This window comes from Chionomys nivalis, chromosome 20 (assembly GCF_950005125.1).
Source record: "Chionomys nivalis chromosome 20, mChiNiv1.1, whole genome shotgun sequence".
Classification (NCBI taxonomy): Eukaryota; Metazoa; Chordata; class Mammalia; order Rodentia; family Cricetidae; genus Chionomys; species Chionomys nivalis.
Window position 1 is genome coordinate 35,350,866 of NC_080105.1, and position 26,814 is coordinate 35,377,679.

A 26,814-nucleotide genomic window follows, 5' to 3' on the forward strand; every position below is an offset into this window, starting at 1 on the left:
TAAAGGTATCTTAAATACAAACCTTATTACGTAGTTTTTGAGAGTGCGTGGGAGATGGATATATTTTTGTTGAGGTAGTTTTAATTGTTTTTAAACCATGGTGTGAAGAGTAGACATTTTGTTATATTTTCAACTTAAAAATTCTTAATTTGTATTTATTCTTTTTACATACAATATATCCTGACCGCTGTTTCTACTCCCTCCATTTTTTAAAAATATGCAATCTTGACCAGAAACAGCCCATCTATTTGTTTGTTTGTTTGTTTATTTATTTATTTATTTATTTATAAGACAGGGTTTCTCTCTGTATCCCTGCCTGTCCTGGATATCTGTAGAACTGGTTGGGCTCAAACTTAGACATCTGCCTGCCTCTGCCTCCTGAGTGCCAGGGATTAAAGTTGTGTGCCCCTACTCTACACCTGGCAAATTTGTGTTTTACAAAGAAGTGCATTGTTTTCTTTGGATGATGAAATCATTTCAGTCTCTGTGTTTTAATGCATTATTATTCATTTCAACCCAGATCTCACTGGCATTCTTCAAGCTTTGTGTGATGTGGGTAGCAAATCTTTCAGCTGTATTGCTTTTTAATTATTTTATTTTTAAAACAATCACATTTTACATACCAATCCCAGTTCCCTCTCCCTCCTGTCTTCCTGCTCTTTCCACTTTCTCCCCACTCCACCCCCATCCACTTCTCAGAGGGTGAGGCCTCCCATGGGGAGTCAACACAGTCTGTCACATCCCTTGAGGCAGGACCAAGGTCCTCCCCCCACTGTATTTAGTCAGTTACACAGTGTTACACAGTCAGGTCCTAAACTTGTATATTGGTTTATAGAAAGAAAAGGGAACATCGTGTTTCTTCTAATTTACACTAATGTTTGAAATCTTTTCTGTACCAGCCCAGAACACGATAGATTATTTATGCAGCTTTCCCACACTATCTTCTGTGACTTCCTTCTTTAAATATTAATATAAGTGAAGTAATCCTTTAAAATAATGTTTAATTGAGCAGACATTTACTGGGCACTTGTTGTGTGCCATGCTCTCTTCTGTGTGGTGCAGATTACACAGCGGTGCGCCCTGTGAGCCTGTCTGGGTTTTTGTCTGCATTTTCTCTCCAGCGCTTTGTCAACTCGGCTCCATTCTGACCGTTTCCTGCTTGTTGCTTGTCTCCAGTAGAATGTGGTCCACACCTCAGCCAAGCTGAGTGTCAGGGTCTGTCTTCCCGACTTTGGAGAGTATAAATAGAATCTGAACCCTGAACTACTCCCATGACTACCCCCTTTCCTGCCCCTGCCTCATGAAGCTTCTTTCTCTAGACATTCCAGCCTCCCCTGCACTTTGGATCCTCTCCTGTGTGAGTCTTCTGCCTGCACTGCCTGGCTGCCCTCCACTGGACAAAGTCCTCTGTACTTTCCCCTGACTTCGGCAGGTTAGCATCCCCTCATGTGGTCTGTTCATTACTCCTGTGGCGTGTGGATGTTTACGATTAGCAGTTTAGCTAATTGTTTAACATATAATATTATATATTATAACACACATAAAATAATAATAATAATAAGCCTCAGTTATTGTCAACCCAGCACTAGCCTCTCTGGAACCTAATCATGGCCAGCACATGGCAGATATCAAACACATGCTTTAAAGCATGTTACTCATTGTGTTATGATACAATAGTACTCATATCTCTTTATACTTTTGACTGAATATACATTTTGTTCTAAGATCCAAAAGCAAAACTACCATTAATTAACCACTTTAAAAATGGACTGAAGGGGGCTGGAGAGATGATTCAACAATTAAGAACACTGGCTGCTCTTCCAGAGGCCCTGAGTTCAATTCCGAGCAAGCATAAGGTGGCTTACAACCATCCATAATGAGATCTGGTGCCCTTTTTTGGTCTGCAGGTATACATGCAAGCAGAATACTGTACACTTGGATGGATGGATAAATTTTAAAAAATGGATTGAAGAAGAGTTTATAGTCTTGCAAAATGGTGTCTCAAGCTGGAGACTCAGTGCGCAAATGCAAACCTATTGGGGAATGCCAGACACCAGCCTTAATTATGAGGGAAGAGCAATGCTCTCTGGGTGCAGAGCCCTAGGCAGAGGGAACACCAAGAGATGGCTGTTGGCTCCTCAGTTTCCATTTTCTCCTCCTGTGTGGTTATGCAGAATTTCCTGCTAGGTGTAGCCAACCAGTATTGCTAGCTGTTTCCCAGTTTGCCTTCTCAGCAAGCATAGCTGGCCACTGCTGTTAGGATCGGGGGGGTCAGAAAGCAGTTTTTGTGCCTGCTGTCACCCTGTCCCATGAAACATGGATAGTGCTACTTGGGCCAAGATCATGCATGATTAAGGTCATGTTGATGGAGGAATGAGAAAGGTGGACCCTGGGCTCTGCTGGCTGATTGGGTAACCTATGCAAACCTAAGCAATCCAGGATAACCTCTGCAAACTTCTGCCTGACAATTTGCATCTTTTCACTATTGACTTGACAGTTTTCTGTATTTGAATCTAACTGGAATTTGCATATAAAGGTCATTGGTGTGTTTTATGACTCTGCACAAGGAATGTCTAGACAGAAGTAAGAAATGTCTGGAACATCATACATTCCCTGAAGTGCACAGAGATTTGTTTTATTGTGAACTAAAAGAGCACGAATTTGTTGGATTAGCGTTAGCATTCTATGGATCACTTTTGAGTTACTTTTCTAGCCCTGAGGGTCAGTGGCTTTGAAATATTGAGCTATGTTTCAATCAATGATTTTTTTTTTTTTTTTAAGAAGTCACTTTTTGGCTGGGGTGTAGTTCAGTCGTAAAGTGCTTGCCAAACATGAGTAAGTCCTGGGTTTTGTTTCCTTATGGGTTTGCATACGTATACCTACACATAACCCTCCTACACACCCCTAAAATAAAATGTTTAAAGAAAACGGGAGTGTCATTTGGTAAGGTAATTTTAAATAGAGAAAGCAGGAGTGAGTAAAGACTCGATGTCACCGTTGAACAGAAACTCTTCTCTATCGTAAGTGCAGAATTCAGGAAGATAAGGATGGTTGTTCATTTGTCTGTTAGGGCTGCATCCCAAAACTTTGGGACATAACTGAAGCCTGCAAGTGGTTCCCAGCTGTCTAGATGTCACTTACTTCCTCTACATAGAAACTTAGGGTAAAGGCTACTTTATCAGGTAGGTGGAGTAAGAGCCCAATGGTCAGAAGAGAACAGGTGAAACCATGTACTGTGTTAAGTTATCCAACACTTATGAATTGTGCATTTCTGGGATTTTTCCATGTAGGCTTTCTCGATCAAGGCTGCCCATGGGTAACTAAAGCTGTGTAAACGAATCCACAGATGAGAAGAAGGACCACTTTGTCTTTAAGAGAATTCTACACAAGAGCTGCTTTGAAGTTGGTTACTCTCTGTCCTTTCTCTGCTGCATATTGTTTTCACTGTGTCGAAAACAGAATGTGTTTATTTCTACCCATGACCACCACTGTGCATATTATCATGTTTTCATCTCTCCTTAGAGATGAACTTTGCTTTTTGAGACTGTCTCACAATGTAGCCCAGGCTGGCCTGTTGCAAGCTTTCTGAAATGTAGTCAGACTTTTCTTTTGTGGGAGCTCCAACTCCCCAATAATGATATGGAGACTTAGTATTAGTTATGAAAGCTTGGCCTTAACCTGGGAACATTTCAGTGATAGCCCACTGTTTGCTTTAATCAGGTAACATTAGTGGGCTGGTCTGTTTTCTTCCACAGCTGTTCATTCGCTCTGTTTGCTTTTTGGAGATTAGGTTTCTCTGTGTAACATCTGGCCTTGAACTCAGAGATCTCGCCTGTCTCTTCCTCACCAGTGTTGGGATTTAAAGGCTTGTGCCACCACTGCCCGACCTGTTTGCTTTTTCCTAAAACTAACTCCTGCTCTGTTTACATATCCCGCAGAAATAATCTTACGTTCTTCAAAGGCTGTACATGATTTTTATTCAATTTTCCAGTTTGTTACAATTTTCCATATACCTTTGCCCTGGAGGTCTCCTTGCTGGACCTTCTTGACTGTTGCCTGTGGACTACTGTGGAGCTTGGTAGTCACTCTGGCACTTCTTTGGGTTCGTTGTGTTTGAGGGTACTTCTACCTTGATCACTTCATTGTGGTGAATTGATTCTTCATTTCTCAGTTTTCTGAGACAACGTGGAAAGTGGGGTGTGCCATTAATTTGCCTAGAAATCTCTTTATTCATACCAACCACATCTTTCTATTTAATCTAGCGTCTATCATTTATTGTTTTGAAATAGGTCTCTTTATCAAGACTAGCCTTGAACTTTTGGGCCCAAGCAATGCTTCACTCTTTCCCTAGCTTAGACAGTAGGCACTGGTCATGTGGCCTGACCATGTTCCCTTCTGAACTATGCAGACTTTGCTTCATTACCTTCAGACTCCAAGAACTGTCTTTGGATGATACTTGATCCCCTGTCTTTTTTGTTGTAATTTATTTAACTCAGAAGTTTTTATTTAAAAAAAAAAAAAAAGCACAAAACAGTACTTAGCCTTGCCCACTCCAGTCTGGCAAACTCTGACAAGTTATTATTTAACACTCTACGTGGACTTTCCTCACTGGTGCAATCATCTTTCCTCCCCTCCCTCCCTGAAACAGGTATCACTATTTAGCTCTGGCTAGCCTCAGACTTGCTGTGTAGCCCAAGCTATCTCCAAATTTGTGGCAATCTACTTGTTTCAGCCTTTCAAGTACTGGGATTGTAGGTATGGATCACCACTTCAACAAGACCATCGTTGTTTATAGATTTGAGGAGCTGTTATGGTAAATTCACAGGAAGCTCTAGGATAGCTGTTTTTCCCGCTATTTTAAAGCATCATAATGACAGGTCTTCGAGTCCTCCAGGTGAAATTAAGACCTCAAGATTTATATCAGAGCCGGGCGGTGGTGGCGCACACCTTTAATCCCGGCACTCAGGAGGCAGAGGCAGGTGGATCTCTGTGAGTTCGAGGTCAGTCTGGTCTACAAGAGCTAGTTCCAGGACAGGAACCAAAAACTACAGAGAAACCCTGTCTGAAAAATCCAAAAAAAAAGATATCAGAATTTACACTGGGTCAGAATCTTTTTCAATATTAAACAGAATGGGTGAGAATCTGTCTACACTCAGGTTTCTTTAAACAAGAAGGGGTGGAATGAGCAAGAGATGAGGACTTGATGGATCTGTTGTAAGACTGTGAGTTGTGGGTACTTAGAGACAAGGACTCTCTAAGTCCCAGAAAACTGGGGCATCACGAAGAGATGTAATGGGAAGATGGGACTTTTGTATGTGGCCATTGAGATGGACGGGACAGATGCCATTTTTCTATTCAAGGTTAGACTCCTTTGCTACCAGGTGGTCTTTATGGTTCTTTATAGACAGTTAACCACCCATCAATAATAAGTTATATTTTTATCATTAAAGCTGCAGGGATACTGGGTTTTATTTTTCTGTTTATTGCATGTGTTTTTAGTCTTACCGTCTTCGGCAGATGTGCCAAACTTGAACAGGTCAACACAAGTTCAGTAAATCAAGCTTCCAGTTCTCACGTTTAAAACAGTTCTACAGCCCCATTTCACTAGTTTTATCTTTACTAAAGATCTTGTAATATATATTTTAAGTATAATTTACATAATTGGTGACATGCTTAAATTGGAAATTTAATGCAATTTTTGCTTTTTAAAAATCTACTGTATCAGATGTTTTGAAGGGATGTTTTATGGAGATAAATATTAATCATAAGAGAACTGAGTCCCTGCTGAGATGCACTGCAATTGTAGCCCCTCCTTTTCCTGAGGCAGGGTTTCTTATGTACAGCCTTGGGTGTTCTGGAACTAGCTTTGTAGGCCAGGCTGGACTTGAACTCACAAAAATCCTCCTGCCTCTGCCTCGCGAGTTCTGGGATTAAAGGTGTGCACCACCATCAGCTAGTATGAGAGTAGCCTTTTTGAAGGTCAAGAAATAGAAATGAAACAAAATGAATCATTTTGTTGATTGTGAAGCGTAGCTTGTGGCTGGTGCTGATGCAGGAGCCATTAGACTAGTCCAGAGTTATACAAACTGCACTTCTAGTGCCCATATGCCAACTGTCTTTTTGTGTAAGTTGTTTTTGTGGGCACACCCATATTCGCCAGTTTGTTTTTTATAGAACTTGTTTGCCAAACTGTATTAGATTGACAACGAGAGACTTCTTCACAGAAGCCAACCTGGGGAAGGTTTGATAACAGAAAAGGAACAGGGAGGTTGTTCAGTTTGTAGGGACTCATTGTAATAAACTATTGTCTGTGGGGGGAACTAATTTCTTCCTTCAAGATACAAATAAATAGAAATGTATTACTATTACTACTACTATTGGCTTTTCAAGACAGTGTTTCTGTCTATAATTCACTAGACTGTCCTAGAACTTGCTTGGTAGATCAGGCTGGCCTCAGACTCAGAGGTCTGCCTGGCTAGAAATTAATTCTTCCTTTCATTTTTTCCTTCTTTCCTTTTTTTCCTCCTTTCTTCCTTCCTCCTTTTCTCCCTCCCTCCCTTCCTCCCCCCCCCTTTCTCTTTTTCTTCTCTCTCTCTCTCTTTTTTTCTCTTTTTAGGCTACTGGAGACGCTGTTTGCTTGATTCTCTAGGTTTACAAGCAGTGAAGATAGACTCCGCCTTTCTGATTCTATCGACTTCTAAGGGATTACTAATCATATGGTCTTTTGTTCATATGAGGCAAGTGTTACTTTATGAAGTCTTCATTTAGAAAAAAATGACATAGTTAACTACTCTATACTTCCAAAACAATAGTATTATCTGAGAATATAATCATTGTAGCCATGTCAGTAAATAACAGCAACACACACACACACACACTAACCAAAATGTAATGTACACCAAATTCTTGTCTGGAATGCATTTGCCACAAGAAATGTAGGAAAATAAGGAAGAGGAAATGGACTAAGTAGCTAGTCAGTCAGTCCTGTTAGTCATAAATACTTTGTTTTTGAGTGACAAGCAAGAGCCTTCCCATTTGGGTTTTCCTTTTTTCTGGAAGCGCTGAATCACTGATGAATGGCATTGGCTGAGAGGCTACCATGCAAGCCAGAGAATGATGGCTTCACCAAGACAGATATGGGCACACGTCTTAATTTGGTGTCATGTTCTGTGTACTGAAGATTGACATTATTCTCGAGAAATCTTCCCTTACTTAGTTCATTGGACAACTGTTTCCCATTCTCCCACTCCTGGGTAGAAGATTGTTCTTCCTGACTTGTTGCTCTGTGGCCTGCTCCCCCTGGTGAAGTGTTAGCAGAAGTGGCCCGTGTCATACATACCTACGACCTATGCTACTTCTTTACAAGTGAGTGCGTATTTTGTGGAGTTGAACTACTGTTATGACTTGTGTTCTTCAAAAGCTTTAAGGAGACTGATTCTTGAGATTTATAAGCTGAAACTCCTAACCGTATTTGTGTTTAGATATTAAAGATGGCAGCTCATACCTAAGTAGGCATACAATTAAGTTGTGTTTACTATAAAATAATGAGCTGCCTATTGTTTGACTTGTGGAGATACATTTAATTTCATAATTATTACATGTTGAATTATATTTGAATGGTAGTACTAGATTTGGTGGGAAATAGGTGGAGAAAGCATGGATGGATGCAGAAGCCTCCCCTGGGGCTCATAGTTCAGTCAGTTGCTGAAGCATAGCACATGACCAAGTGCTGCCTAACCTGACAGAGATCCGCGCAGACCCCATCAGCAGCATTGGCATGCAGGGTGTTTCTTAGAGGTCATCTCTGCGTTTGTAAGATTAGTGAGTGTGAGCTCTAAAATTCCTTCCAGGATTAAGAATGTCAGTAGTCATTAATTCAGTTATATGAGGATACTTTAAGTTTGGGGGCATTTGAACTCTCATAAAAAGTCATTTTTATCTTTGGAGCACAAATAATTGTTGACTAAGGTTTCTGTCCCACCTGGTCCCATGGCTGTTCAGCCCCAAAGAAACACACAGAACACTACATTAATTATAAACTGGTTGGCCTATTAGCTTAGGCTTCTTATAACTCTTATAACTTACATTAGCCCATAATTCTTGTCTGTGTTAGCCATGTCTGTAGCTTGTTACCTTCATCAGTGAGGCATTCTTATCTTGCTTCCTCCGTGTCTGGATGATGACTGCAGACTGAACTTTCCTCTTCCCAGAATTCTTCTGTTCTCGACGCCCTACCTCTACTTCCTGCATGGTCGTCCCACCCATACTTTCTGCCTAGCTAGTGGCCAGTCAGCATTTTATTAAACAAGTACAAGAAACAAATTTTTACAGTGTAAAACCATTGTCCCATAGCAAATAATGATTTTTTTTAAAAGAAAAATCAGTTATGATGTACATCTGTATGTTCTTGTGTCACAACGTGCCTTTTGGAGATCAGGACAAACGGTTGCTGCTTGTCCCCTGCTTTGAGACATAGTCTCTTGCTGTTATCCAATGTATACACCAGGCCAGCTGACCTAGGATGTCCTTGCCCCCACTTTCAGTTCACTCTGCTTCCTGGTTGGTGAAATGTCAACTCCAGTTTCTAACTTCAGCTGCCTGCTGCCATGCCTTCCCTTTCCCACTAGAGCCTAAGCCACAAGGAACTCTCTTCCTTACATTGTATTTGGTCATAGTGCTTAGCATAGCAACAGGAAAGTGACTAAAATGAGTCTTTAGACTGCACTCTCTTAAATGATTTCTACCCTTCAAGAAGGAGAAAGGTCTATCCTTTGGTGCTTCTGAAAAGGAATAGACAGAAGTTCATGATGTAAACATTGAGATCGAATGCATTTTATAATGGGGGCAAAATATATTCTGTGGGGCTAGCAAGATGGCTCACCACGAAGCCCGATGACTTGAGTTTGAAATTGGGACCCACATGGTGGAAGGAGAGAAGCAACTACCAAAAGTTGTCCTCTAACCTCCGTGGGATGGCATGGCATACACTCCCACCCATAAACATACACAGTAAATCAATGAAATAAATTGCTAATTTGTACTTCATAAAAACCTTGAAGATTCGCAAATTGACAATAATTTGTTTTTAGTGATGACTTTTAATGGACAGTCAATCTGGTGACAGACTTGACTAATTTACACTAAATATATAAATTACGTAGCCATCATTGTAGGATTCGAACTGTCTAAGTGAATATAGGTGTGTGTGTCTATGTGCATGCATGCATATGTGCGCGTGCTGTTAAAGAACACTCTAGCCTTTCATTCAGTAGACGCTGATTTCAGGATGCATGATCAGGAAGACAAAAAACTGTTATGGAAACACCCAAGCCGCTGGGTGCTTCCTGGTTCCCTTTCTGAATTTTGTTTGGGTCACTGGGGTTTGAATATGGAGTAATAAAATTACAAAGCAGGAAAATAAGGTCTGCTCTTAACTCAGAATTGTAAAGACCACATACTCGGTATCACGATCCCCAGCAGATATTTTCCTCAGAACACAGCACTACGACCTGTGACAGACACTGTATGAAGGGGGAAAAGCCAGATGATGTGAATCTTTAAGAATGACTTGTAGTTGTACCTGAAGAGCTGGACCTTTCTCAAGCACAGCTAAAATTTTATTAGACTATTATTCAAATTTATTTGTAAAAAAAAAAAAAAAAAACCCTGGATTTTAAATCTTTAAATGGGGGGTGTGGGTCGTGGATGTGGGAAAAGAGAGACAGAATATGTGTGTTTCTCTGTACCATGGCATGTGGGGGGGGTGGTCTGGGGACAGCTTTGTGGAGTCGCTTCTCTCTTTCACGTGGGTTCTGGGGACCGAGCTCTAGCTGCAGAGCTAACAAACGCCTTTACCTTCTTAGCCATCTCCACAGCCCAGATCTGAAATCTTTCTGGACATTTTAAAAATTTGCTATGGATTACACAATTCAGTTTTTTTATGGCAGTGTGAAACTGTGAGCAAAATTAATTTAGAACATTTTATTACCCATCCCCCAAACATTCCAGTTGGTTATCCTTTGTCCAATGCCACACAAACCCCTAATGCACTTTGTGCTTTTATAGTTTTACCTGTTCTGGACATTTTGTACAAACAGTACCTTAACAGGTAGTCTTTTGAATGACTTCTTTCTCTTAGTGTAACATTTTCCTATTGGGACACTGTATCTAATGGACCTTTACATTCTTTATTGTACTCATGAAGTATTCTGATGTGTAAATTTGCAAGTTTGGAAAACTTTATTTACCAGTTGGTGGACGTGGGTTCCTTTCCATCCTTAGTCTTCAGCTGTTGTAGATAATGCTTCTGTTACCATCGTATGCATTTGTTTTTACTGTCCTGGGGTGGAGTGGGATGGGGTGGGGGCTTCTAGCATCAGAGGAGTAGCAGTTCTGGTGGGCAAGTTCTCCCCCGTTATCAGATCATTTAACCTTCCTCACCTCCTTAAAGACCTTGTCTCCAAACTCGGTCTCCAGAACAGTTGTACTTTAAGGGACAGGATTGATTTCAATGTATCATAAGTTTATTTGAAAGTGTTACACAGTTCAGCATACAGTGGCTTTGTTCTGACAGAGGCCATGTCCCACTCTCAATATCAACCCCCCTGCAGGCCCTAGAAAGGTACATGGTTAAGATAGAAATGAAACCGAAAAGAGATGCAAATTCCTGGAATCTCTTTCACTCATTTGTGGGGCCTGGGTGGTCTCTTTGGTAATCACTGTATGGAACGCAGAGTAGGGTCCTTCTGATGATGGAAGGGGATACTCATGAATTATGCTGGGACAGTGGACATAAATCCGAACTGCCAAGAGAAATTAGCATGAATGGTTTCACTGTCGACCAACGCGAAGGAAAGACTGTTTCAGCCTTAGTTCCTTCCCCCTGGTGGAGGGTCTCTGGGAGTCAGGAAGGCAGATGTCATCTGGGACATCAATCACAGGGACTTATCCATCTGCCCCATTCCTTCCCACACAGAACTATCTTTGAAGGAGAATGGAAGGCTCGCCAGTGATAGCACGAATCCCCACACGGACAATTCAGGTGGCTGGTGTGAAGACAGTGATCTAAACTAAGGACGATCTGCACATCTTTCTAACATTTATTTGAATTAAATGTGTTCTTTCTTTCAGGGAACAACAAGTCATTTCAACTTCAAAGACTCCAAGGTTGCCATCCCGGAACTGGGCTGGAAAGCTATAAGGAGGGAGCGAGACCATTATTTTCCATCTGCTTTCCAATTTCAAAGAATTCGAAGAGAATATAAAATGGCAGAGGTTTAAAGTTCATATTCAGGATGAATGATGATAATTCAGGCAAGACAGAAGATGAGTTGTATTGTGTATTTATCAGGGATCAAAACGGGAACACACCTGAACATGACACCAAGTTACCATCTACACAGCGCCCTTCAGCGAGTCCCGGAGATTGGAACGCTGCTAACCCGGATGACATGGTGGTGGACTACGAGATGGATTCTGCCGTGGACGGCAGTGAAAGTGTTTCTTTAAGCCATCAGCGTGTAGAAGCAATTGATTACCCAGAACCTTCAAGTGGTTTCATTAGTAAGCCCGGGTTTGCAATGCATAGCGATCCTACCCATCAGTCCTCTGCACTCAGTACGGACCTGCATAGTAAGTTGGATTCCCTAGAGGCACCCCAGGAAGAGAGGTTTGAGCCCTCTCTTGCCGGTGTGTGCAAGTCTGATGATGGTTTCGACTGTGCAGACTCCGCTGCCCCTGTGGGGCTAAAACAGACATTTGACATGAAATTGGATCCAACTAAGTGTACCATGATAGCACGCCATTCTATTGAACGCGGTGAGCCTTTCCATGCTCCTGGAGGTCTGCCACCAACGACTGTGGGGGGTGGAAACACGCTGCTGTCCTCCCCCATGTGGACATCACCCCAGCCCTCTGAGATGCATGTGAGAGGAACTCATAACAGCGAGGGCTTTGAAAAGCTTCAAGCCCCGCCTCCAAGGGCTCTAAACACAACCTGTACGGTGTGTTCTGATGTGCCCATGCAAACTGACGGTGCAGACAGTGGAATTCCGTGCCTGGAGTCTTTAGGAAATGTTACCAAAGAGTACCCAGATTGGCCAGAGCAAGGACTCATTGGAGACAGAGAGATCCAAGCTGTGACACCAGTTTCTGATGGCATGGAGGTTCCCAGTGGGTCTGTATCACAGGAGTTCCATTGTGTATCTAAAGATGAACCAAACAGTGAGACTCATTCATACCGCTCATACGGTCAACAGGAAATGGGCCAAAGCCTGAGAGGAACACTGTCTAACCGTCATGTTGATGACGAATGCCCTTCACTGGTGCCAGCTTTTGATAAAAGTAAAACCAGCGCCCTGGACTCTGAGTGTAAAGTCACTACGATGGAAGACCTGCACGCCGCCTCTCATGACAACTCAGAAATCCAAAAGAGTGCTGACGAGCTAACCCTAAGAAGTGTCCCAGGGCAGAGGTTTTCACTGTGTGAGACGGCTTGGGATGAAAATGGTAGAGCCATTAGCACAAATCATATGGTTTGCACGTCAACACCAGTTCAGGACACCCCCAGCGTAAGCCTTATGCTTTCCCCTGTTGATGCGACAGAGAGGTGCAATCTCATGGAGAAAGGTCCAAGAGATGCCGAGACCGCACCAAACTTGAAAGGGGCACCCGTGAATGCGCCAAAGCCTAATCTGGGAAAATCAGCTACCAAAACGAATGCCACTGTAAGCAGCAAAGTTAGGAAAACAGAAATTATAAGTTACCCAAGGCCAAACTTCAAGAACATTAAGGCCAAAGTTATATCCAGATCAGTGCTGCAACCCAAAGATGCTTTTGCAATGAACGGCACACCCAAGCCTCAGATTACTGGGGTCTCCTCAGCCCCACCAGTGCCTTCTAAACAGTTGACGGCTATGAACAGAAAACCGAGATCCGATTTGAATGCAGACAAAAAGGCAGAGATCCTAATTAACAAGACAGACAAGCAACAGTTTAATAAACTCATTACCAGCCAGGCTGTGCATGTTTCAACTCATTCTATAAACGCTTCGCTCAGGGTTCCAAGAAGAACATCTGCCGCGAAATCGAACCGGGAGGATGTTGACAAGACTTCAGCGTCTTCTCACGCAGCGAGCGAGACTGGGTCCGTAGCTGCGTTTTTCCAGAAGATCAAAGGCATTCTCCCGGGGAAAATGAAAAGTTCAGAGTGTTTGGAAGTAACGTTTGTTTCCCACATCGATCGGATTAGCCCTGAAAAGGGTGAAAAGGACTGCGAGTCTCCAACGGAAAAGCAAGAGCTGGGAAAGCCAACCACCGACGAGACTTCAGAATGCAAGCCCCCGTTTGTGGTGAGTGGGATGCCACTGTCTGCTTCTAGGAATGAAGAAAGCCGGTGTATTAGCAATATGTTGCCTATTAATTGATAATAATATCACTGATCTTGGCTCATGATTCATATTCATGTATTCTTTGTCCTATCATCCAGTATAGAGAGTTAATGGGTCAAAATATAACAACCTTACATAGTGAAAAACTTAGTTCTAGTGTTTTCTTGAACATGGCCTTTCCTTTTGATAGTGTTTTCAAAGAAAAGGTTGATGTTTTGCTATATTAGGTATTTGAAGTGAAGCAGCTCACATCAGGCTATATTTTATTTTCTTTTCAAAAAGCAAAAAAAAAAAAGGGGGAGGCGTAAGCATGCAAACCACATTTAAGAATTGGCTGTGGAGTGCTGGTGAACATATCAACATAAAAACCGATCCCGGTGTCTTTGGGGAAGCAGTTCTGGAACCTGAGCCTAATCTCCCAGATTTGAGTCTACTGCAGCCAGCTATGTGACACAGGTCTGGGAACTGTGCCGCAGCCAGAAGGGAAAGGATTTGGGCAGGGGGTGTGTAAGGTCCCCCGCGGCCCATTTTGCATGGATTTTTAATGCATGAAAGGAACAAATCCATACACAGTAAATAAAGCAAAAAGTCTTCAACAGCACCTGTCAAACCATGCAGGGGACTAAACAGCATCACTTAAGAAATCATTGCTGCATTGTGCGCAGTTCAAAGGTTATTTTTCTTTAAACATGTATATGCATGTTTTTTTGACAATGATATGATAAAACTAGTTTTCAAAGCACATGCCAGGCTGCTGCTGGGACTGTGTGCCCTCATTCTATTTTTGGCAGTGGAGACTTAGGTGTATTTTCAGCCCCGCACAGACTGCCCTTGAAATGCTTGTCCTCTGGACCAGGAATGGATCTGTGTGCAGAGGAGGAAGATAGACATCATTGGGGACTCCTGTGTAGGAGGAATGGAAACAGCATCGTCAAGCACCTGAGTTCTTTTGTTTCAGGTCATGCAGGGAATGTCTAGGTGATAAACTGGAGATACTCTTGACCTGGTCAGTTTACAGATGTTTGCCTTTCTATCAATAATTCTGTTGGTAAGGATGGAATGCCACAGGGATTTCTAGTCCAATGGGTTTGTGTATTGTTTCAGAACACAGACCTTTTAAGTTCTGTTTGTCTAATTGAGGAAATTCAGATCGTTTAGAACTTTATCCAATTAAAATTAAAATTAACTCAAAATTGTGGATAGGTGTTTCTGGCTTTTTGAACCAGGGTTTCTCTGTTAACAGCTCTAGCTGTCCCACAAACTACCTCTGTAGACCAGGCTGGCTTCGAACTACAGAGATCTGTTTGTCTCTGCCTCCCTGAGTGCTGGGATTAAAGGCGTGTGCCACCACTGCCCAGCTTAGACAGGTGTTTATAGATATGCAAAGAACCAAGATATTTGTAATTTATGGAGACTTCAGGTATCAACATGGCAGCCAGTGTGGTTTTGAATTCAGCACACAGTAGTAGCACAGGCTGGTGTTGAATTTGAGATTTTTTTTTTTTTTTGCTGTACACCCTTAATGCTAAGATTAGTTATGAACCAGTATGCTTCGCTTTATGAGAGGCATTTATTAACTTGTAGACCCCCAGTACTAGAAAAACTAGCATAAAGTTTCCTGAACATTGGTCTTTGAATATAAATTGCTTATGTCATTCTAAAACCAGAGCATTTTGGTTTTATTTCCTTATGTTTCCAATTTGGTAGCATAGGCCCACGATGTGGTGTTGAGGCCACGGAAGCCGGGATTCCAGTAGTTTGCACATTGGCAGTGTCACAGTGAGCCCTTAGGATTAGGTGTGAAATGCTTTATAAGGCTGAAAGGACTGTCCCACACTCTCTTCGCTGGCACTTTTCCTTATCTTCTAGAATAAGGAACTATGCTTCTGTGACCCTGTCTTACATAGAGTGGGGTCCTCCGATTTGTCTAATTCAACCCCCACACAGTTCTAGCCTTAGGAAGGGAGGGTGTGAAGAGGTCAGATTGACTGACCGTCATAGCTCCAGGTGTGGCTGATTGTAGAATGCTAAGCACGTGTACTGGTGTTTCATCTTGTTAGTCACTTCAGCAGTTCCCAGTTCCTGCTGTAGAAGGATGGTACGGTTTGAGTGTGTGTGCGCGTGTGCGCATGCGTGAGCTCGCATACACTCTGTTGGTCTTAGTCTTCAGCTAAAGTGATTTACTTAAGGTTGCCTTCCACCTTACTGCTGTTTGGTGATCTGAGTTTACCTGAAACTTTAGGAAGGTCTTTATTTAGAAGTGATTTAAGACTGCTATAGAGGGTTAGAAATGGTTGCCCATTGCAGAGGTTATGTGTTCAAGATAGCATGCTGTTACATAAAGGAAAGATGGGCCCGTGTGCCTTTCTTATAGGCTGTCATCTAATTGTCCCAGTGATGCTCAGTAATGCCCACTGTTCTTTCCAGCAACAGCAGGGCAGTTGTCACCTTTGGTCATACTTCAGAGGGTGTGTTTCAAGCTCACACAGTTGTGAAGGAAACAGATGCTCAAATTCAGGTCTCCTATGCCTCACAAACCCCAATTTCTCAGAATGTGGGCGCTGAAAGTAAAATAAATGATCTGTGGAAGATTCACTCCCATACATTGAAGAGAATTTTGCTTTTACTTTATAAAAGAAAGTTTCTCGGGTTGGAGAGAGAGCTCTTCCAGAGGCCGAGTTCAATTCCCAGCACCTACACGGCAGCTAACAACCATCTGTAATGGGATCTGGTACCCTCTTCTGGCGTGCAGGAATACATGCAGGCAGAACACTTTATACATAACAAATAAAATCTTAAAGTAAAAGTTTCTCTGGGTAGAGGATTCTGTGTCGCTCTCCAGGGTCAATGTGACCTGCAGCAGTTGACTTGGGACACGAGCTATTAGATTAGTATTGAGTTCACCTAGTCTATGGATTCAACAGCCAACAGTGTGGGACTTTACATATATGTAGGAAACAGTCAGCTGTGATTAGACAAAGGAGGGCCACGGTAGGGAATATGCAAGCCTGAGCTTAAGAGCATGCGGTTTGGATAATTTTAAATTTGTGGCTCCATAACTCACTGCAAAGTGACCCCTTTATGAGACGCAGCTTTTCTCTAAAGGGAGAAGGAAATTGCAGTTTATTAGTGTTAGAATTTGTACTTGGAGTAAGGCTCCCGTGTCCTTATCTCTACAGTGGAAACATTGGTTAGGCACCTACTGTGTATGCCACATACACAGCACTTGTTAAGGGTATAAAGAAAGACAGCGTTGGTGCAAATGTGTTATCTAGTCCAGTGGGTCTGTCAGAAAATAAGCCACCAGGGCTTGAGTTCTGAGTTCTGAGTGTTACAGGAGAGGAAGATGGGCAGTGGCAATCAGGAAGATTATCAAGGGAAACTTCTTTCGAAAATGCCACTTGGTCACTTGCCATAATGTGTAGGGCCTGCAAACACCAAGTGCAAAGATGAAGAACCATAGGAAGGTATTCTGATGCAGGGGATGGCCAGGTAGAGGTTGTGACAGGAGTGGGGAATGCAAGGAAGACAATGGCAGGGGCTGCCACATCCTGAATGATTTGATGTGACCTTAGAAGAATGTGGTAGAATATCTGTACACTGTGATGGTGTCTTTACCAAAGTGCCTTCTGATTGGTTGAACTGAGATGAATGGCCAATAGTTAGGCAGGAAAGAATAAGCGGGACTTCCAGGAAGAGAACGGAAGAGCAGGAGAATCTAGGTACACAGGAGATGCCAGGAGACATGGAGAGGAAACAGGAGGTGCAAGATGGAAGAGCAGTAATGCCTTGTGATGGTACATAGATCTAATTAGGAACAAGTCTAAGCTGTAGGCTGAGCTTTCATAATTAATAAGTCTCTATGTCATAATTTGGGAGCTGACTCACAGGACAGAAAAAGACTATAGCTACGTTTCTGTAGAAGGGGGTAGAAGCAGAAGCAGAGGTTGAGGCCAAATGGCCCTGGGGATATAATGGCCCTTTTGAGAAATGAGCCTGGCTTTTATATGAAGGCAGGTGAAAAAGTGAATTTAAGAGGTAAGAAAGGAAGCAAAGACAAACACGCTTTCTTTAAGATGGGCACCTGAATATGTTAATAGCAGATGAGGTGTAAATTGTGACGAAGGTAAAATTGATTTCATTTTTGAGTGTTTCATGTTATTCCTTAAAATGGGGTATGGTTTAGTTAGGGTTTCTATTGCTGTTAAGAGATAATAAGACCACAATAATTCTTATAAAGGAAAACATTTAATTGGGGTGGCTTACAGATCAGAAATTTGTCTATTATCCTCATGTCAGGTCCTGGTGGTGAGCAGGCAGACATGGTGCTAGAAAAGGAGCCAAGAGACCTACATCTTGTCCACAGACAAGACAATAGTTTGAGCATAGGAGACCTCAAAGTCTGCCCACAGTGACACACTTCCCCCAACAAAGCCACGTCTATGTCAATAAGACTACTCCCTACCAAGCTATGGCAGCCAGCCAATTACATTCACACTACCACACGGTATGACAGATAATCTTACTGGGTTATTAAACAGATTTAAGTTAGTTGATAATGGGTTTAGAATTTAGACTGGAGAGCCGCCATAGTACTATCTATACTTCACCTGGAGTTACACCTGAAGGAATCTAAGCCTCACCACAGAGACATCCAAGCATCCATGCTTACTGCTTCACTATTCACAGTGGTCAGATACAGAGCAAGCCTAGAAGCCTGCCAACAGAGGAGCAGATTATACACAAACAAAACTCTATTCATCCGTAAAAATGAGTGAAACTGTCGCTTATTGGAGAACAGAAATCGTCATGTTGGGTTAAACAAGTCAGAAACACAACATGGTTTCTTTCAGACACAGAATTTGTCTGTTTTGTGTAATATATATGTGTGCGTGCATGCAAACGCATGCACACCTTGAAAATAGACTGTGACAAAGAAGACTAAAAGTTGGAATTAAAGGATGATAGATGACAAAAAAATCACATTTTGCCTGTGTGCTGGATTAAGTATATATGTGTAGGTGTATACACACACACACGCACACACACATATGGAGGAGGAAAAGGTTGAGAAGATGAATGAGAGCTCCAGTAAATGTGGATAAGATGTAACTGGAACACTGCCATATTGTGTGTGCCATAAAACTCACTGTTCTGTAAGTGAGCTAAAAATTAAAAAATTAGAATGGTATTCTGGATAGTGTGAGGGCTCTGTGTTAGTGAATGCCAACAATAATAGAATCGTTGTTGTTCTTACCGAGTAGAAAGATTTCAGTGGGGAGACCCAGACAGAAATTAAATACAGGGGCAGCCAGAGGGGAAAGTGTTGGCTGGGAAAGTGCATCAGTCACAGTTGAACAGCAGACAAGCTATGTAGGATGAATCCATGGGGAGAGAAGGGAACAAACCCAAGCTGCAGCCCCAGTGAAGCCTGGCCTTGAAAGGTACCAGAGCAAGAATAGGCAGGCAGCTAGGGGGAACTGTCTGGGTACTCACTACCCAGAGGACTGAACAATGTTGCTGAAGTCAACCCCAGGCCTTGGAGATCAGTTCTACTAATGTGCCTGTGGATAGATCAGGACAAATTCAAGTCAGCCGTTCATAGTAAAAATGGTAATTAAATGCTTCTCTGGCACAGCCACCGAGACGGAAGGTTTCTGTCGCAAAGTGGACACCACAGGGATGGGTAAGCACGAGACTGAAATCTTCTGGTTTTCTCACAGGGTTCCGCACCCAAAACCGCCACCACCCTAGGAAGAAACATTTCCAAGCCCGACCCCTGCAGCCTGAGGAAAGCAACAGGTCTCAAAGCCAAAGTGGGGCCTGCTGTCTCCTGCCTGAGGAGGAAAAATGACAGCAGAATCCCAGGCTCCGACAGGGCCTTATCGCCTCAGAGGATCAGGCGTGTGTCCGGCTCTGGTAAGAACAAAGACACTCAACTGTACTCTTTATCAATTATTTGTGTCTAAAACTGGGCTTGGCAGGAAGCAGAAAGACCATCTGGTTGTAGAACGAATGCCCTATGTCACTGAGGCAGCTAGCTTTTTGTGGTCCAAAAGTCTGCTCAGGAAAGATGTGGAGATGGAGAGGCAACACAGCCCCACCTTTGAGCAGCACAAAGCTGCTTTGGGGAGTAGCTGATGCGCATAAACTTCCAGGCTATCAGAAGCATCAGTGCCATTGGCTAGCTGTTGTAAATATTGCGATAATCTCGGTTGTCAATTTGACACACCTGAGAAGAAGGAGCCTCAATTAGGAATTGCTTCCATCAGATTGGCTCGAGGGCACGTCTATGGTGTTTTCTTGGTTGCTAATTTGATGTAGGAGGAACCGGGACGCTGTGGGCATACTGAGGCAGGCGGGCCCGGGATGCAGAAGAAAGGTAGCGTGAAACCTGGGAACAAACGAACAAGCAGCACTCCTTTATGGGCTCTGCTTCCATTCCTGCCTCAAGTCCTTGCCCTGACTTCCCTCAGCTGGACTGACCTGGAAGTTTAAGAGGAAATATTGTTTCCTCCTCAAGTTACTTTCAGTAGTGGTGTTTATCGCTGCTGCAGGAAGCAAACAGGAACACATGAATTATTTTATTAAAATTAAAAAAAAAAAAAACCTGAGTGTAGTGGTGCACCTGTATAATCCTGTTACTTGGAAGGCCAAGGCAGGAGGATTGCAGGTTCAAGCCCTGCCTGGAATCATGTGTGTATATGTGTGTGTGTGTGTGTGTGTGTGTATGTGTGTATGTATGTATATGTGTGTGCATGTTTATACATATATATGTATTTATGCATATATATACATATATATATCAACACCCTGTCTAAACCAAAAACAAACACAAAACTGGGGTTGAGGGGAGTGAGCTTGTAAGATGACTCAGGGTTCTGGCTTTCAACTCTGGCCCGAGTTTGATCTGAGGGTCCCCCAGAATAGAAGAGGGTCCCCACAGGTTCTCTGACCTCCACGCATGCACGCTGGCATGCGTTTTCTCTTCCTCTCACACACATTAAATAAATGTAATAAAACTTTAGTAAATGGCTATGTACTTAATATGCAGTAGAGATTTTTGAAGGTTCATAACATGCCCCCATCACCTATGAAGAGATCCCCCCACCCCAATTGTGCTGAGGGACAATGCAGAGCTAGGAGAGCGACTACTAAGTTAAACTTTTCTGATGTGAACTTTAGTTTACCTTGGCCTGTCTTTTCGAAGTTCTAGCTCTAGTCAGATTAGGCTGAAATTTGATAGTACCGAGAATGACTGCTAAGGGTCTTCCTAAACCTGGCAGATGTTCAGATCGCTCTGCTTTGTGAGCCGGAACAGCAAGTGCGAAATTCATTCCTTTCCGAGACTAAGAAGAAAAGCCTGCTTAGTCACCCCAGCGGGCTGAGAGCGTTCCATAGGGAACACCCCTCATTTCTGTAGGTACAACCTTGAGCAAATTAAAGGTGTGCCAGGTAGATCTCTCGTAAAAATTGTGACTGCTAGTGAATGCTAAAAAATGTGCCTCTAAAGTGATGTGTTCCCACATGTGAGACGGCTTTACAGAACCTATAAAGCCGGCCGGATCCCGGAGGACCGCTTTACGGCACTGCAACTTAGCTTTTTTACGATCGATTCACCCGTTCTCTCTCAAAGCTGCTGGTGTGAGACGCCAGCTATGCTTGAATATGTGCTGTTCAGATTCCTGGCTACTGCCAAGGCCATGAGGATGGAGGAGCAGATGCCAGATGATGTGGGAGAAGAGGGATTTCCACTCCTTTCCGTCTCCAGGGAGAAATGAATGAGTGGAGAAACATGTCCCCACCAAGTAGCCATCATGGGAGGGGGCGTGGATAGAGAAGCTAAAGTGTGCCAGGGAGAGGAGGGAAGCAGTGGTACCTGATTTCACCACTGGGAGTCTCTAGGAGGGCGAGCTGAGTTCTGGTCCTCCTTGCTGCTGCCTGATGGGGCTGCTGGTCCTTGCCAGGAGATGGAGAGTGCTTCCTGCTTTGATGTTTGGAGCACCTGGGACTTGGTGCCATGTGGAGCTGTGGTTGCTGGCTCCCTGGCCTGTAGTTAGGGGCCCTGTGTTCTGGTTTCATTCTGGCACCCCTGAGCTGCCAGGCTTGGCATGCGTTTCCCCTCCGTTAGCGTGGATGGTTGTCAAGTGTAAGGGTTTCAAAATCTTAGGCTCCAACATCTTTTGCAGGCTTGTTTTTCTAGGGATGATCTGGAACTTGCCCACTTTTCTGGGGAATGTCTGCTACTGGGGTGATTATGGGAGGCTTGGCTGCTTGCATACTTACACATGCCTTCTGGAAGTCAGCTTCCCACCGGGGTCTATTTAAACAGATGGAATTCTTTTTGGAACAGATCAGTCTTTTTAAAAGTCCCTCTGCCATGTGTTATGTATATTGTGTCCTAAGAGAAATGTGGACCTGATAGTCTAAAGATTTATTTATATTTATTTGATGTGGGTGTTGGGAATTGAAGCCAGGTGAGCTTGCTGTGAGAGTTAAAAAACTAAATTATATATGTGTACACACACACACATTCTTTTTTTTTTTTTTTTTTTTTTTTGGTTTTTCGAGACAGGGTTTCTCTGTGGTTTTGGAGCCTGTCCTGGAACTAGCTCTTGTAGACCAGGCTGGTCTCGAACTCACAGAGATCCGCCTGCCTCTGCCTCCCGAGTGCTGGGATTAAAGGCGTGCGCCACCACCACCCGGCCACACACATTCTTTTTAAGACAAGGTTTGAGACTCTTTTTCCCTGGCTGCTCTGGAACTTGCCGTGTATCTCAGGCTGTCCCTGAACTTGCAGCAATTCTCCTGCCTCTACCCTGAGTACTTACGGTACAGGCATGTGCTACCATGCCCCGTTACTTGGCAGTTTTCTACATGTGAATAGAAAAAATGGAATGTAACTATAACTATTATGGGTTTGAATTTTAAGTTTTGTTTTGGTATGGTTAGAAGACTTCTGTGGACTGAATGTTTGCCTCACTGCAAATTTAAATGTGGAAGCCCTAACTTTGGAGCTAGGAATCTCACAGTTAAGTGAAGTCAGAAAGGAGAGACCCTAGTTCAAACTGACATATAGGAAGAAGAAGAAATACTGGAGCCTTGTGAGGTACTTGAGAAAGGGGCCGTCTTGTATCCACAAAGAGACTCTTGCTGGAATCAGTTTAGCTGAGAACTTGGTCTTGGGGGCGCCTCAGGTGCTAGAAAAAAGAGACAATAAATTCCTGTTGCTTGGGTCAGCCAGTCTGAGGTGTTTGTTCTGGCTAGCTGAAATAAGACAGAAAACTAACTCAACTGTGCAGTATTATGTTTAAAAATTAGTAACTGGGACTCGTTTGGAGAGTCACCATAGTTTGGGAGGTGTTGTGGAAATGTAATACAGGTGAGCTAAAAAGAGACCCGAACTTCAGGAGCAAGAACAGAGCGCCTTTAGATCACTGAGAGCCTTTGCCCTTTGCCGTACAATGAGGCGCTTGTGTATTGGCAAACTGAAACCCAATGGATGCCACTCACTGTCATCTCCCACATTGACTGTTGGGAAGGTGAGTGGCAGCAGCCTCCCAGCCAACATGGGGTTTTCAATGAATCCTTTCAGAAAACTAAGCAGAAAGTCAGACCCAGAGTCAAATAGCATTTAAAAAACAAAACAAAAAAAAACATGAGTATGAGAGAGAACACAGTTAAGCCATTGTGGTACTTCCATTTCATTGCCAAACACGGAAACTTGTATATGATGCCAGAATATAAAATAATACAAGTCAAACTCGAGTGCTTTCGCTTTTGACTGCGGGCGCTGTTGTTGGCGGAGGTGCTAGGGTTGAACCCAGGAATGCCAGTCGGGCCTTGAGCAGGCGAAGCAAGTGCTCTACCTGCCACTGGACTAGCTCCCCCGCTCTGTTTTCTTTTGTTAATGAAGTCAATTAAGTATGATTAGATAAGGATGGAAATTTTCGTAACAAGTATTACGCTGAGGATAATCAGCTCCCTCAACTCAAGGGCTGCCAGTTTCTAGGCCTCTGACTAGTTCACCCTCACGATGGTGTTCTGAGGCTTATTCCCAACATGCAAACTAGAAAACTGCCACAGCTGAGTTAAATGGCAGCTGGGAAATGGCAGCTGGGAAGGGCAGAGGTGGAGACTCAAACCAGGCAGCGGGGGGGCCCCCGAGTTTGAGCTCATAACCTGGCGTAGTCACTCTGAAGATACACCATTGGAACTGGTTTTGAGCAAATTAAAAATTGTCTGTCCCTAGCTAAATGGTTTAGAGACTGTGCCCTTTTTAGGCCCCGGACTTCAGGTGGTCTTCTCAGCTTTCTGCATTGTGAATTCTTCTACAAGACTGTTGGAAACTAACAGCATAGTGGACGTGCTCGGCCAGGAGGCTCCTTGTGCTCTGCTTAGTTCTGCCGTCTACAGAGATTCACTCACCGTCCATTTTAGTTGGACTGATGTGGGCTAATAAGAGTATGCTTCTCTGGGTGAGTGAGGCCTTGAAGTGAATCAGGGCTGCATGCAAGAGACAGCTTGCAGTTTTACTCTAGAGAAAGAGAAGTAGCACTTGGGGAGAGTAAACCTTCATTTTTATTTGGCTTATTGTGGGTTTACTGACTCTTTTACATCCCTTCTGAGATAGTAGTACATCTAGAACTCGTCATGACATGTCTGTTATTGTGGTTTTTCTTCTTTCTCATTCAAGCGCAGCTTCTGGACCTGTATAAACACTTTCATTCAGCATTTAAAAATCTTTAAAGATCTTACAGTATTTTTCTGAGTTTGAGAGAGATAAAGTAGAAATTTTCTCATGTCTAATAGTTACTAAAATCTGGAAATTATCACTACTAGCAGATAGTTTTATATTTGTCAGTAACCACAGCACTAAAGAGTGTGTCTTGGGACTTCTATTGCAACAATAATCATAGCGGATGGGCTCAGGAGTGTTATGATATGGCAGGCACTATCCTAAGCTTTCTTGTGTGTTTGTTCATAGCTCTGGAGGGGCTATAAAGCAAACTCTGGAGATTGCTCTATAGAGTGACTCATGAAGTGTCTCTGCGCAGTCACTTAGCCATTGAGGAATACCCGCTCTGTACTGGGCAGTCCATTAGACTGCAAGACTACAAGTGTGATTAAGTCGGTATCCTTTCAACACTGGAGGCGGGGACCAGAGAGGGGTGCCTGAGCTGAGCCTTCTTAGCTGAATGTCCTGGCTGCCGAGACTGTGTGCTATGCTGTGTGCTGATTTTCTTACATGTCCATTTTCTGGCAAACTGACATCCATAGGCCAGGGTCCAGGGATGAGTTATTTATATATTTCCAGTGCTCAGCACAATACACCTGTTATATAACGGGCATTTAAAGCGTCCTTTAGTTTGAGTTGATCAGGGACTTAGACATAGCACCGAGTCTCTGCAATACAGGGAGAAAACCAGCTCAGCCTAAGGGGAGACTGGAGGAGAATGGGGGCTTTTGAGCTAATCTTTGTGTGCATCCAAAGGAGCGTGTCAGTAGGCAAGGTTGCGGGCATCATCGAGGCTGTAGCATATCTGGGAGTAGTAGGATCAGGGTCTGGACTAGCGCATCTGTTCAGATCAGTGAGCTAGTTGAGCTGCCATCAGATGGGTTCCGGTCATCTAGATGCAAATCCCAAGTCTCCTACATGGTTCAGGGAATAGAAAATATAGCGTGTGTTTAAAATATTGTGGACTTCCTGATTGGTTTGCTTGGTGGAGAATGGTCTCAAGGGTATGCCTACAGCTTTCTTTGTTCAATGGTTGGATATATAAGGGGAGAGGTTGTAAGTCGAAAGAGAACAAGAAAAGGTTTTCGGGAGGTAAATGGCTACAAACTACTTCAAAAGATGGGTACATGTTTCTGATGAGAGATGATACAAATGTACAGAGGTTACTCCAACTTGTGGAAAAAGCCAATGAGGATAAGAACAACAAGATAATTGCAACAGCCGGGCGGTGGTGGCGCACGCCTTTAATCCCAGCACTCGGGAGGCAGAGGCAGGTGGATCTCTGGGAGTTTGAGGCCAGCCTGGTCTACAAGAGCTAGTTCCGGGATAGGCACCAAAGCTACAGAGAAACCCTGTCTCGAAAAACCAAAAAAAAAAAAAAAAGATAATTGCAATAGTCAGACAATGAGAGACTAGAGGTGCAGCAGCGTCCAGAAGAGTTTGTCTTTGAAATAAAGGGAATGAAGAAGAATGTAGATGTTAGATTAGGGAGAACAAAGAGAGGTGAAATGAGTAAAAGTGAGGAACAGCATTGACCCATTTTTCCAGCTCACTTTTATGGCCATAGATGATTCACCCCAAGAGTTTCCAAGGATTTTAATTGACTCATATTTTTTTGTAACCCTAGGAAAGGAAATAAACTAAAATTGTGATCAATGTTGAAGTCTCAATAAGCTTCCTACATAAAGTAGTTCTGCCCATAAACTTGACAGCTAATGAACCTGGAAGCTGTCTTTGTCGGTGTTTTGGTTTTTTTGAGACAGGGTTTCTCTGTGGTTTTGGAGCCTGTCCTGGAACTAGCTCTGTAGACCAGGCTGGTCTCGAACTCACAGAGATCCACCTGCCTCTGCCTCCCGAGTGCTGGGATTAAAGGTGTGCGCCACCACCGCCCGGCTTTGTCGGTGTTTTTGATGCTGGTTTGATGCGCCCTTGTGCTAATCAAATGCCTTTCCTATTGAGCCACACCCCAGGCTTTTCCTGCGTTTCTTTCTTGATTCTCCGAATAAGTGTCACATGCTAAAATCTTCCTTGGTGGATATAGGAAGGCTCTATCTATTTCTGGAAGGCTCAGGAAGGATGGACTCTCTAACTCTTGGTTTACTGTGCTCCGAATTTTAAATGTTCTCTCAGGTTCCCAGGCCTGTGACTAAGGGAGTTATTTTTGTTTAATGCCCATTCTGAGCCAGCCGATACTCAGTGAAAGTGCTCAGAGACAGGTACCAACGGCACCACCCTCAACACCCGCTTCTGCGCTATTCCAGTCATCGTGAGAACCTTGCTTGGTGGACGTTCTTGTTGCTCTGCCAAATTACCCCTCTTAGGCCTGGGATTGTTTGTGTGGTGATTCACCTGTGTTGCTGTGGTTCCCAATGTGTCAGCTTGCCCTTGAATCCAAGCATGTGGGGAGGGCATTATTGTGGCTAAATTCTGAAGTCACACTTCACAGTATGTAAGCATAGGGTGGAGATGAAGCCCTGTGTCCTGGATGGTAATTGAATTAGCAGGTAGCTGGAGGGTTACTAGTTGAATGGCATAATCCAAACCTAGAGAATCGAACAGATTGTGATTCTTACCAGCTGAATAAGGAAGGTAATGGGTTGTTCAAAGAGTCAAGAAGAGGAGTAGCATCACTTCTACAAACAGCCACTGTGGGTGTCAAGCCTCTGGCTTATGCCCTTGAAGACCAGT

General features: G+C 43.3%; 1 protein-coding gene across 1 annotated transcript in view; it reads left to right on the forward strand.

Annotated features, from left to right (window-relative positions):
• Positions 1-26,814, forward strand: part of Mtus1 (microtubule associated scaffold protein 1) — a 130,669-nt gene that overhangs the window by 29,112 nt on the left and 74,743 nt on the right. The window contains exons 2-3 of the mRNA XM_057752410.1: positions 11,131-13,349; positions 19,112-19,307. Of these exons, the coding sequence (XP_057608393.1) occupies positions 11,295-13,349; positions 19,112-19,307 (2,251 nt within the window). The 5' untranslated portion in view covers positions 11,131-11,294. The remainder of the gene's footprint in view (positions 1-11,130; positions 13,350-19,111; positions 19,308-26,814) is intronic.